This window comes from Panthera leo, chromosome F3, assembly GCF_018350215.1.
Source record: "Panthera leo isolate Ple1 chromosome F3, P.leo_Ple1_pat1.1, whole genome shotgun sequence".
Taxonomy (NCBI): domain Eukaryota; kingdom Metazoa; phylum Chordata; class Mammalia; order Carnivora; family Felidae; genus Panthera; species Panthera leo.
In genome coordinates, this window is record NC_056696.1 from 36,715,359 (window position 1) to 36,729,566 (window position 14,208).

The following is a 14,208-nucleotide window of genomic DNA, read 5'->3' on the forward strand; positions in this document are numbered from 1 at the left end:
CTCAATTGATTCTCACAACAACATGTAGAGGTAAGCAGTACAATGAGTTCACTTCCCCTTTGCTATTGACAAAGCTGAGACTCAAAGCAACTAAATGATCTCCTGTAGAATGCACATTAAATAGAGCCATTACTAAAACACTTGGCCCCAAACACCTCCTTCCTCTTCTTTATTTACTGAATAGTCTAGTCATTAATATATGTAAAACAGTTAAGAAATTATGTCCGCTTGTACGAATAGCTTTTTTGACAAAAACTTTTTTTTTTTTTTTTTAATTTTAAGAATGTCCTAAGGATGAAATGGAAAAAGGATTAGAGGAAAAAGACAAAATGTGGAGGGAAATGCTCTGGTGCATATTGAATATGTTCTGTTTATCGTATGAAGGATGTAATGAGATGTAATCAGTTAACAAGCAGCATATGGATGGTCCATGGAATGTTAAAGACTTCGAATTTTGGCTAAATAGTAATTTTAAAGAAATATTTTGGTGAAGTAGTTCTAGATTTTTTAACAAGAAACCTTTATCAACTTATTTGTTCTGAAAATCACTGTCATTGGTTAAGGACAGTTTAAAATGTCAATCCCCCAATAAGTAAGTAAGTAAGTAAGTAAGTAAGTAAATAAATAAATAAATAAATAAATAAATAAAATGTCAACTCAAAGCCAGTTTACCCAAATTGATACATTTTAATGGGTAGATACAATTTGTTTCTTTTAAACAGAGTTTCTTGGGCCTTTTGGGGATAAAATATCCCTTTGAAATTTTTTTGGAATTTTAGACCATGTCTGAGGAGCATCATTATCAGAATTACCTGATAATTCACATACCGGGTGATTTATCACATAGGCTTAATCCCGATTTATAGAATCAGTTTCTGGAGATGTAGTTTAGGAATCCACATTTTTTAACATATCTCCACTAAGCATTTCTTATTAGAGAGTCACTACTATAAATTCTCTACCCAGAAAATATGGAAAATACAGTAACAACAAATCACAAAATATTTCATATACTTTCAAGGGATTAATAGATCTGTAATGTCCATTTGTGGATGCTTTCGGCATCTATGAATGTCAGGTCCAAAACCCTTACTCATAAACTAGAATTGTCTTCTAATGCCTTAGACTCTACTTCTGTGCAGGAGGAGACTGGATGCATATTTGCTTGAATTTTGGAAACCCATGACAGTATTGCCTACACTTCAAACATATACACATTGTACTATTCTACAGTACAGTTTATAGTATGCAGTGTTGTATTCAATAATAAGTATATTAGAAAGTAAAGCTAGAAAGAGGCATTTACACTTACAAACCTTATAATACTGTTAAAGAAAAGCACATCACAAATATTAAACAATAAATAGCAATACAATGTAGTCTATGCTGAGTTCCATTTGGACAAGCCTCAGATGTTTGAGGACAAAGTGTGTCTGACAGTTATCAGGGAAGGCATTCCACAGAGTTAAGTGCCAACCACGCTGAACCCTGAAAGAAAGTTGGGTTTTGAATAAGTCAAGAGAGGGAGAGAACTTTGAAAGTGCTTTAATTTTTACTTTTCTAAAAGTATTTTAATACAGACCATTTATGTAGTGAACAGTGGGGGAAATAGTGCTGGTAGGGGCCGGGAGCGGGGTGGGGAAGGGGAATAAATAAAAGCCAGATTGTAGAGAGCCTTGAACGTCAGGTCTTACCAGGTCAGTAATTTACTTGGCCTTTGACATTATTTTTGTGGCTGTGCAGAGCAAAAATATTAATAAATTTGTGAGAAATGACAGTCAGTTCTGCTAAAGAATGTAAAGCCAGTTCTTACCGTGGCAGAGAGAAAGCAAACATTGCGTGGAACAGCAACACATCCAACCCAATACAAAGCAGGTTTTTGTAATTCACCATAACTCCAGTGTTTAATCATTCACTTTTGACAAGAAGAGGGAAAAAAAGGACCAAGCAAGAGCAGAGCCGTTTCTGATGATTTACTGATCAAAGCCAATTAGGATAGCTCTGGTTGAACTGGATTGAGTTTCTCTGAAATTACTTTTCAAAGTAAAGACAACAAGAGTGAGCCTGTGCCGTGCTGTATTTTCTACTTGTTAGTGTGGAAAAAAAAAAAAAAAAAAAGCTAAAAATCACTTACCTATATACACTGAGCTTCAAAGTGCGACGTTTGAAGTGCAAAATCAAGTACAACGTAGAACTGAAATGCAAAGCTTTGTTGCAGCTATTTTGTCTTTCGTTTGAAGATCTCAGAATACTTTTCACACAATAGACTGAATCAAATCTTCCTCTGGGCTCAGAATTTTTTATCTGAGCTACCATATGGTTCTGAACAAATGTCAGGTCTGGAGAGTGTGTGTATGTGTCTCTGCAATCATAACTTTAAAACAGTGTAATAACAAAATAGAACAAAAGACTGGATATGGAAGAAACAATCTCTTGCCTATGCTGCACACATACACAATCTTAATAAACAAAACAAATCACCAATCATACCACATTTTTCTGATATCATTCAGGTTGGGAGTGGCCCACATAAAAGAGCTTTTGAAATAGTACATTTTTATAATTCTTGTGGGAAAATTTGTTTTCTTTTAATAATTTTGTATTAAAATACTTCAGAAATATGTCACAAATTTTCCTGCATTTCTGGATTAAAAAATATTACATGCAATTTGTATTTAATTGATGACTTACATTATTAACTTATGTCGTTGTCCTATGTTGTTTTGCAATGGGGCTGTAAAATAGACATTGATTTGCTTCTCTTGTCAATATCTCCAAACTGTTATACTTTCTAATATTATTTTATGCCAGCTATTGTTTCCCTTGGAGACAGTGTGTTGTAGGAAAAATACAATGGCTCATCGCAGGAGTTAATAGACTGGGGCACCGATTGCAACTTGGCTCAGTTTCATCATCTGTGAAATGAAGGTAGCAACATACTCTTTATCATTTATTGAAGTGATTAAATGACCACAAGGATGAAGTCCTTAACATAGTGCTCAACACAGATTTAGGACTCAGTAAGTGTTAGTTCCATCTACTCTCATTCACTTTCAACTATCTTTCAACCATCATTTCCCGTTCCTTGAAAATATACATGGTCGCTCCCCCTTTTCCCTTTCCTTTACTGATTCTATTTCATTGCAAGCTCTGATATTTGGTAATCAAGCTTATATTAGTTGTGTCTAAAATAATAACAAATGATGAACTAGGGCCTGAAGAAGTAGTTAATAGATTTTGCAATCTCTAATTTTTTAAGGTTTGTTTATTTTTGAGAGACAGAGACACAGAGTGTGAGCAGGGGAGGAGCAGAGAGAGACAGAGACACAGAATTCAAAGCAGGCTCCAGGCTCTGAGATGTCAACACAGAGCCCAACATGGGGCTCGAGTTCATGAACCATGAGATCATGACCTGAGCCCAAGTCCAAAGCTTAACTGACTGAGCTACCCAGGCGCCCTGCAATTTCTATTTTTAAACACAGAAACTTTTAGGATTTGTCTTTATTCTTGATTATGTTCTGGATAGTTGAGATCACTAACATTGACCTCTGGAAAAAAGTGAAATTTAACTGTAATCAACATGGAGAAACTTTAGGAGTGTCATGAAACCTAACTGTCCTCTTAAGCAATTAAAATGGAGGTAGGAAATTATGGCAAGATAGGTGGTGTTTTGATAAGCATTTACAGAGACCCGAAACTACATGCTTTGAACAGTCTTCTCATTGAAACCTTACAGCAGTCCTTGGAGGAGCTTAGTGCCTTCCCCTTTTCATAGATTTCTAAAACTGTGACAAAGTTAGGAAGATGGTGGAGCTTATTATATTCTGCATATTCTCCACTTAGAAAGTCTCTGCTTCTATTATCTACTTAGAAATGATGCATACAGCATATTCTTTACTTAGAAATGATGACCGAATCTCAGGACTGCAAGAATCAGTAGAGGCCATTGAACTCTACAAACCACCCTTTCTTAAATGTCGTCTGTAACATCCTTTCTGAATTTGCACATCTTCAATGGCAAGAAACGTCCTGTCTCCCAAGACACCTGATTCTATGCTTGATCAGCATCAATTAAGAGAAGATTCTGCCAAGTGAGCATAAATATAACATCTTATGGCATCTTACCATTGATGCTTGTTTTCCCTGGCGGGACCAAATAAAACATGAGATGTCATGGGATGGGCTTTCAGCTACGTGAAGACCCCTCTGATGTGCTCTGGTATTTGCTTTTCTCCAGGTTAAACCTCTTCATTTTCTTCAAGAATTTCTCTAATGACATGATTTCAGTAAGGTTAGTATAATATTAGCTTTCCTTATTGGAGTGTGCATCTTGTCCTCTTAAAGGACTCAAAACTTAATAAGAATATCTTGAGATCAAGACTAGAGTAACAGAGGGATTATCATTTCCTTTACCCTTGATGCCATTATTCCCCATGACAGCCCCAGAGCCGCGTAAAATTTTGGAAGCCACATCAACATGGATCCACACTTCAAAGGTAAATTGGGATAATAGACATGAAAGTAACCTATAAACTAATACATTCTACAAATGTTAATGCTAATTATTATTGGTTGTTAATTAAGTTTATTGTCAATTGAAACTTATGTGCCTTTAACTGATAAACTGTCTCCTCCATCCAGTTTTGTGGTTGCTTAATCTCAAGTGAAAAACATTAAGTCTTCTCAGGTTATGGAAAACTGTCTTGTTTAGTTCAAGTGAAAATTTTGGCTTACCTGTTTATTTCTATTCTATTCTATTCATTTCCTTAATCCCCCATTCATATTTTCTCCTCTTTTTGGAAACCTCAGAAATATATTAAATATATATACTTCAATATGCATGTATTCATATAAATTATTGTGTTGTTAATACATATGTATTGTGTTAAAGTTCTCATTTTCTTCTGTTTTTCATTTGGCGTCATGTTATTTAGCTCTATCCGTGGTGCTGGGTATACATCTGTTTGTTTTTTTCTTTCGCTTTTTTATTTTTTTAATGTTTATTTATTATTTTTGAGAGACAGAGACAGAGTGTGAGTGGGGGAGGGGCAGAGAGAGAGGGAGGCACGGAATCTGAAGCAGGCTCCAGGCTTTGAGCTGTCAGCACAGAGCCTAATGCGGGGCTCAAACCACAAGCCATGAGATCCTGACCTGAGCCAAAGTCAGATGCTCAACCGAATGAGCCACCCAGGTGCCCCTGTCTGTTTCTAATTGCAGTATACATTTCCAGGTTGTACATCCTACCTTTTTTTTTTTTTAATCCATGCCCTCATGTCCTACCCAATTTTTATGTACTCTCTCCAAGTTTGCTTAAATTCTAATAAAATTTAAGGACAAAATGTACAAATTTAAATTTTTTCTTTGATAAAATTCCTTTAAGAGTGCATCAGTTAAGCCTATAAAGACCTTTCTTGATCCTGATAACCATAACACCATCAGTTAGGATGCTTCTGGGTCACAAAGAAAATCCGCACCTGAAACTAGCTTACATAGTAGGAAAATCTATTATCTTACTTAACAAAGATCCCATTCTCAGTATCTTGCATGGTTTTTAAACTTATACCCCTAGGGCTGTAGCATAGCTAATGCAGTTCCAGGAACACATCTGTACAAGACAATATCAGGCTAAAAGTGCATATCTTTTTTATATTAAGAATAAAGCTTTTCCCAGACTCCCCTAACAGAACTCCCCTAGGATCCTATTGACCAGAACTGAATCACGTGCCCATGGCCCAGCTGGTAAAGGAGGTTATGAAAACACATATTTGTCATTTTCACCCTTTGTAGTAGGAGGCATGTTCTGCCCATAAGGAAGGGAGGTAGGATGTGTTGGGGAAAAGACTGCTGGGTAGGTAACCATCATTTCTGCCTCAGAGTAGTCATGATCTTTAACAAGTTCATGTTGCCTACAAATTTGGTAAGCAAGCCTTTTATATTTTTATCCAAATAGCTTGTATTCACGCTCACTCCCAAACAAACAAACAAACAAACAAACAAACTGTTGAAATTATTTGGAGTGACTACTATGCTCCAAGCATTCCATAAAATACATTTACATAAAAATAACTGTTTAATGTGCTTTTGGAGCACCTAGGTAGCTCAGTCAGTTGAGTGTCCTACTTAGGCTTAGGACATGATCTCACGGTTTGTGGGTTTGAGCTCCATGTCGGGCTTTGCACTGACAGTGCAGAGCCTGCTTCGGATTGTCTGTCTCCCTCTCTCTCTCTGCACCTCCCCTGCTCATGCTCTCTCTTTCTCTGTCTCTCTTTCCGTTTCAAAACTAAATACACGCTAAAAAATGTGCTTTATTATGTCCACTTCGTAAGTGCAGTGCACTTATGAAGAAACTGCAGCTTAAAGAAAGCTATTTGCCCAAATTCTCATAGCCTTGTGAGCATTAAAGCTGGGATTTGAAACACATTATTTTGTGTGTGTGACCCTTGGTCCATGTTTATTCTACTTCATTCTGGCTTCCTGAGAACTACTAGAAACTCTCTGCAAGATGATCTATTAATAAGAGCTCTGAATATGTTTCCTCTCCTCCCTACCCCACCCTCAGCAGCTGGCCTCCCTGTGGATTAACTTCCTCCTTCAGTCCCCAAGGTCCCTGTTGGCCCAAGATCCCCTATGACTGTACACTTGCAAAACTGCAGGCCGCATGAAGCAGGACTATGTGTAGTTTCACTCCCCATCCTATCTGCAGCTCCAGCACCTGTTACAAGGATGAATGAAGAAACACACTGTCGCAGTGCCTTCTGCTTTACATCTTTCCTGCCTTATCATCTGGTTTCCATCACAATTTACCTGACCTCAGTTGCAGGGCAGATGTTTAAGCTGAGATGCTAGTCCACGACAAAGCACCAGTGGCTGCCTCATGATATAGTCACCACCCCTCTCAGGTAGTACTCGCATCTTTTCTAAGGCTTCCGAAAGATGAGGTCTCAACCTAAAGAAATTGCTCTAATGGTAAAACGTTCAGGCACTGTGGTAGTCTGTGGGACTCAGTGACCTCTCAGCCTATACTGCCCAGGTGAAACTTCTGGCAGTCCTCAGGTTCCCCTCTCAGAAAATGTAAAAAATAAAAATAAAAAAAATAAAAAAAGTCAACAGCCAGTTACTCTAACTATGTCCCAAACACCTTACCTATTCAAATTATCCTGCTTTATTAAAATCGAATACCATTATATTTAGGACTAATAGAAACTAGTTATTCTTTCATAGGGGGTGGAATTCAAGTCGGAGAGCACCACACAAATAACTCTTGGCACAATATCAGTGAAGTCTACTGAAAACTCCTGCTGTTCTCTTAATTTTTCTTTTCCATTCCCTGCATAGATATTCAATAGATTTGAAGTTGTCATGAATTTCTTAACTACTCATTTAAAAGCACGAGAGGAAAAACTTTAAAAAAAAAAAACAACCAAAAACCCACCAGCATTTCCATTGTTGTAAAGAAAACTGAAATCAAGCTCTAAGTTTCCATAATAATAAGTCACCAAAAACACCCATCTGTATTTAGATTCCCCAAAACTAATTTTTCCATGATAATAGTGTCAATATTCAGTGGAGGAACATATTAACATTCACTAGTGTGACTTAAAAAGGGGAGGTGCCATGTGTTGAGTAGAAAGAATCTCTAAAAATACAGCAAATCTACTTGGTAAGCAGCACAAATGGGTCTTACGCTAAGCCCCGCTGATCCAGCTTGGGGAGGAAATGAGTCAAGATTCAGTCCTCACACTCCACCTGAGAGAAAGAAGGTGACATTGAAACACAAGCCCCCACTTTTGCAAATGGTATGAGATCTTCAGGAACTGGCTTTGTCAACCCAGTAGGTGTTTGGATGGATCTCTCTTTTGGTCCGGAAAAATGTTTGGATCCAAGACACAAGGCTTTCACGTTTTAATGGCGATGCTCATAGGTAACCCCTCTTTTCTTGTTACTTGTATGAGCTAATTGGTGTCATTGTTAGAGTCTTTAAGGCGTTTATTTAAAAACTTATGTTAATGCTATAACAGATATTACTATCAAATGAAAATTAGAACTTTTGAGTAAGAGAAAGTTACTTAAAACAATGAGTAAAGGGAATGTTTATGCACTGAGCCCTTTGTCTTTATACTTAATTTTTTCTTGGATTTCTATTTATTAAAATTAAAAAATCTAAGTCAATTACAATGGAGAAAGATGAAACTTACTTATTTGTCTATACTTTTTGTAGAAATAATTTTTCATTAGATATTTCGTTATCTGTGACTTTCAATAAAGGGGAATGAAAGCGAAAGTCATTTTAATAGTCAAAGATATTTTTCTTAAACAAGCTCTGTGTCTCTTTGATCCATTAATATTATATGTTCTGATGAAAATATGGGATATACCAGGTAGTAAAATGTTTCCCTATCATGAATATCATTGAAATACAGTCTTATCATAGAACTAGACACTAAACTAAAAGGACTTTAGAAAAATAAAATGAAGTGACAGGTTTTAGTTAATTAAATAAACTGCCTTCACATAAACAAAATAACAGTAAACTTCAAGCAAGCCACCTCATACTATAAATACATGGACATAAATAACCAATTCATTGTCAACTAAAACCCAATTAGGAAGACTGAATGACACAGGTAATCCCTAATCCTTTTATCTTGATTGACAGCAGATCTTGTTCTTTACCAGTGGTCCAGTAGCCAATAAAAGAAGCTTCCATCTTTTTTCCACTTTCACTCTGTTGGGCTCATCCAATAAATATGCCCGATCTTATTTTACATTGGAGATGTTAATAGAACTGATTTTAAACAAGGCAAAAAGCATAGACTACTGCTCATTATTCTGCTTTTAATATCTAATTCTGTTTATTTTCTTGAGACTATTGGCCTTAACACAAGTTTTCTCTCCTATCTTGTTTTTGGGGATTTTTCATGATAGTAAAATGTGAAACTAGCTTCTTTGCTTGTATTTAAAGGAAAAAATGTTATTGGTAGTTATTGTACGGAAGATCAAATGCGTAAACTTTAGGACTCATAAAAAGAAGTACAATAAGCAACAAAAGAAAGGACTAACATTTGTACTTACTTGCTAACCAAGGATAAATGAAGAGGTAAGATGGTAAATTGTAAGAACTGAAATGTCTTGTAGCAGACACTAATAATCTTAGGTGTGGACAAATTTAGTAGCTGTCTATGTGTCTTCTTGTATCTGGTTTCTTCTTGTTTTACTCTGTGACAAATCCTTGTGTCACTGATTTTTATGAGAAACCATGTTGGTGTTTCATTCAACAATTCCCCATTTTTCTCCACTGCATTTAGAAAATAAATGAACAAGCACATAAATAAATAAAGCAAAACAATAAAAATGATATATCCCCAGGGCTTCTCTAGTCTATCTTTAATCTTTCTGACTTAATTTTTTATACATAAATTCTCCATGCCAACTAGATTGACAAATCCACCATCACCTCTAAATGTCTTATACTTTTCCAATGATAAATTATTGTTTATTCAGTTATTTCCACATACCTTTTTGTCAGTCTGATCCATACTTGAAAACTTGTATTAAATCCTTTCTCCTTCAAGCCTGCCTAGCCCAGCCTAGCCTGAGGAGAAATCTCCCTCGGGAGATTCATCACTGTTAAGTTACTGCTTACACAATTCACTTGGAATTCATCATATACTGTTTAGTGAAATCCCTTCAGTGTTGTCTTACACTATCATTTCATTTTTTACAAAGTTTTCTTCAGTAAACTCATTGAGGACAGGGACCAGTTACTACCTCATGTTATCTACAGTATTTTACATATGGTAGATATGTAATCACTATGTTCAATGTTGAGTTTTCATAGCTAAAGATTTATGATTATTTCTGATTCAGTGCATTTCCCCTAAAACTTTATAGATTTTCTCTGCCGTCGCCTGAATTTGAGCCTCACATGTTAACCATTCATTGGGAAACTACTATGTATAATGTATTTTCATAAATGTGTACTGCTATTATAATGTAATTATAATGTAATATTATCATTGTAGGCATATCGAGGCCATGTCTGTCTCTTCTACTTTGCAGTCCTATGTGAGGATAGGGCACGGAGTAGATATTTGTAAATTTGACAAAACAACAAATTGAAGTTTCAAATAAGAGGTCAAGATACGGTCTCTGTGAGGTACCGAAGTGAATTATGAGAAAGACTCTAATGCAGAATGTCAAAATAAATACTAGTCTTCAGGCTTTGAAATGCTTATGCATTTTAAGCATATGTGAAAGTTCTTGAGAGGTAGTTTAAAGGAATGAGTCTGTGAAGAGACTTTTTTGGAGAGTCTTGCTGCTGTGCTGTGACTTGTACCCCACCACTCAGTTTTGGGGGTTGGAAGCTATATTTTAACCCCAAGCAGAGTGAGGCGCTTCAAGAAGAAATCTGGTCTCACCTAAATGTGGAGAAGGGGTCACAAGCATGGTCAACTTAGACTGGATTCTCCAGCTCTCTGAGGAATCTACGGAAGAAAGGGTGTGACTCTTCACCTAAGGCAGCAGGAAAGAGAAAGAAAGAAGTTCTGCCCTGTTGTACTGGAAAGTAAATGTGCCCGCCTCCAACCAGTCAAAGGCACACAAATTGTAAGGCCCACGTGGAAATCATGGTAGGAATATCAGTCAGTGGTCAGTGTGAAAGAGATCCTGTCTATAGGCTTCTGTCAGAAGGTGAAGGAACCCCAATGGAGAGAGTTGGTAAAAGAGTGAGTCTCAGTAAACCAAGAGTGACGGGGTTGGGGACCGGCAGTGTGGGAGCAGCTGGTCAAAGGAGAGGTAATGCCTGCTTCCCCCAGAGTCTCTGGTGTGTCAGGTGGAGGAACAGAACAAAGGAGGAAAAGTCTTCCCTCAATTAAATGTTTAAAGGCACTGTGGGGGAAAAAAACCCAAAGTATTTTGCTTTGATTATAACCCATGACTTGTTCAATAGTCTCCTTAATTAATGATTACTGATGAATTTTTTTCTTTTGTTCTCAAAATCCTGTGAAAATCAAATTTAAGTCAAATATCTTCTAATATAAAAGTTTAGACTCTTCATAAATTCAGTTAAATTAAATTTGCATCAGAACACTCTTTTAGGATGTATGTCCTATATCAGTTTTTTTTTTTTACCTCTAAGGATGAGGACATAACAAATCAGTTCAATTTGGTTTTATTTTTTCTGCTCATCAAGCTTTTCATAACGCATATGTGCTCAGCACTGTAAAGTGCAGTGGCTGGTTCTAATTGAGTTTATAAGACATTCACTCTTTTTATGGAGCTTGAAATATATTTGGATTAACAAAGATTGTGTGAAAGCAATCCAAGTAGTGTAACATGTAAGTACAACAGGATCCCTTCAAGGGTCTAAATTGCATACATAATGGCGGTGGGCAAAGATAAACATTGGATATATTCATCTGAAAATATGCCCCCCAAAAAACAACTTAGGTTTTGGATTGGATTAGATTAAATGCATTATAAATACTTTAATCACCCTACAAAGGTCATCGTTAATTAAATAATGCAAACATTAAGTACCAGGTATCAAATGTGAACAAGGCACTATGCTGTGGTTTAGACGTATTTTGGTGAATAAAACAGACATTATCCCTTCCTTTGTGAAGAACACAATATAATGAGATTCTAGCCTAATATGCTCATTATGGAAAGTTATGCAATTTGTGGGTCGCTCCATACACCCACACCTTCCAAACAGTCTCTCTCAGTGACCATAGTGCTCTTTGAATTTTGTCATTAGAGGGTATTTCTTTTGTTTATTACTTTCTAATAACAACCAACACTTATTGAGAATGTATTATATATCAAGGAATGTTATGATCATCTTATATATCAAGTGATATTATTATCATCTTATGATCATGTTATATGATCATCCTATATGATGTGAGATGAATTCAGTCATTTAAAAGCCCTCTGAGGTAAGCACTACTATTAACACCATTTTGTAGATGAGAAAATGGAGACACAAAAGTAAATGTAACCTGTTTACAGCATAGCTGGGATTCAGATCTTTAACCCTGTCAATACGGAGTCTTTGATTAAATTTTTATAATTTAATTTTAATATTTAATATTTTAAGTTATCTTACATTTTTGTACTCTTAACACATACATTTAGGCATGGAATTAAATGGGAAAATAAGAACACACATTAGTAATAACAGTAAACGAGAATACACTAAATTATCAGTGAAAGGATTAGATTTTAAAAACCCAGAAACCAGATTTGGGGGTGCTTTGGAGTTTAGACTTCAGTCTTTCTAAGCCTCAGTATCCTCTGTGAAAGAGAGCTAAGAATATCTGCACTGAAAACCTCAGAAGACCGTGGTAGGCACAGATACGTTATGTGGATGAAGGTGTTGGGGAAACCATACTGTGCTATACACACGTCAATTTTTGTTAACCTATTTGTTCATTTGAACCTCACAGGAAAAGCAATAGCCATCACTCTTGAAAGGTGTATTTCTTCTTGTTATTTTGATTACATGAATTCTAAGAATTCTCTAATTATCTTTCTTTGACTTGGAATCAGAAAAAAAGTAAAAGAAAGTGAAGTTAAAACTATAAGAGTGTTATGGGAAGTATTTCATGGTTTATACTAGACTTATGGAAAGGAGGAAACAGGGTCTTCTGTTCACCTTAGAAACTATCCATGGTGAGAGTTGTGTAGACTTTCTATATATCTGGCAAACTTTGGTTTTAGGGATTATGAAGAGGTAAAAACAAGATAAAAGGCAAAATCACCAATTTCAAGTACAATAGAGTAAAATCAGCAGCCTAGGACAGGATAAACAATATCAGAGAATAGAGTCCCCAAATAAATAGTATGAACCAAGCATCACTGCCAAGAACAACCTTTTCCTCTTTTATCATTTTTATGATATTGAGTTCCACAAAAATGTCTGGCAATAATGGTTTGAGTCAACCACTATACTTGGCAAATAACTTATTTCTGGAGGAAGAATTCAAGGTCTCCCATGACTGCACTTCTCTGCACAATGTACACAGAACGATATAATCAGTTTTAGCTTCCTCGATAACTATTCACATTTTATTCCATTAACATCAAAAGCCTAAACTAGCTCTCCACTTCCAGAGATTATACATGAACATTATGTGAAACTTCTATTTCTGATCTGAATATATGGAATTTCAACGTATTCTTTGTTATTTAACAGGAATCCACTGTGAAGAAGACATTGATGAATGCTCTTCAAACCCTTGCCAAAATGGTGGTACTTGTGAGAATTTGCCTGGCGATTATACTTGCCATTGCCCATTTGATAACCAGTCGGGAACATTTTACAGAGGAAGGAACTGTTCTGATCTTTTCCTGGGCTGTACCCATCACCAATGTCTAAATAATGGAATATGTATCCCTCACTTCCAAAATGGCCAGCATGGATTCAGCTGCCTATGTCCTTCTGGCTTTACCGGATCGCTGTGTGAAATTGTCACCACACTTTCTTTTGAGGGCAATGGCTTCCTGTGGATCACAAGTGGCCCAGTTACAGCCAAGGGCTTCATTTGTAACATAGCCCTCAAGTTTCAGACTGTTCAGCCAATGGCACTTCTACTTTTCCGAGGCAACGGGGACATGTTTATAATGCTGGAGTTGCTAAGTGGCTACGTTCACTTGTCAATTCAAGCCAATAATCAGTCAAAGGTGCTCCTGTACATTTCCCATAACACCAGTGATGGAGAATGGCACTCAGTGGAGGTGATGTTTGCAGAGGCTGTGACCCTTACTTTACTTGACAACTCTTGTAAGGAGAAGTGCATCAGTAAAGCTCCTTCTCCATTTGAAAACGATCAATCAACATGTGCTTTTCAAAACTCCTTTTTGGGTGGTTTACCGGTGGAAACGAGCAGCAATGACCTTGCTCTGCTTAACATCTATAATATACCATCCACACCTTCATTTGTAGGCTGTCTCCAAGACATTAAAATTGATTCAAATCATATTACTCCAGGGAACATTTCATCTGGCTCATCATTAAATGTCAAGGCAGGCTGCGTGAGAAAGGATTGGTGTGAAAGACAACCTTGTCAAAATAGAGGACGCTGCATCAACTTGTGGCTTAATTACCAATGTGATTGCTACCGGCCCTACAAAGGCCTGAATTGCCTGAGAGGTGAGAGATGGCTGGGCACCCAGGAATGCTATGCCTGAGAGCAGAGCAGTAAC

General features: G+C 36.6%; 1 protein-coding gene across 1 annotated transcript in view; it reads left to right on the forward strand.

The window, feature by feature from the left end:
* The window catches only part of CRB1 (crumbs cell polarity complex component 1), a 132,174-nt gene that overhangs the window by 64,251 nt on the left and 53,715 nt on the right, over positions 1-14,208 (forward strand). Inside the window, exon 5 of the mRNA XM_042925945.1 lies at positions 13,199-14,155. Coding sequence (XP_042781879.1) covers positions 13,199-14,155 — 957 coding nt within the window. The remainder of the gene's footprint in view (positions 1-13,198; positions 14,156-14,208) is intronic.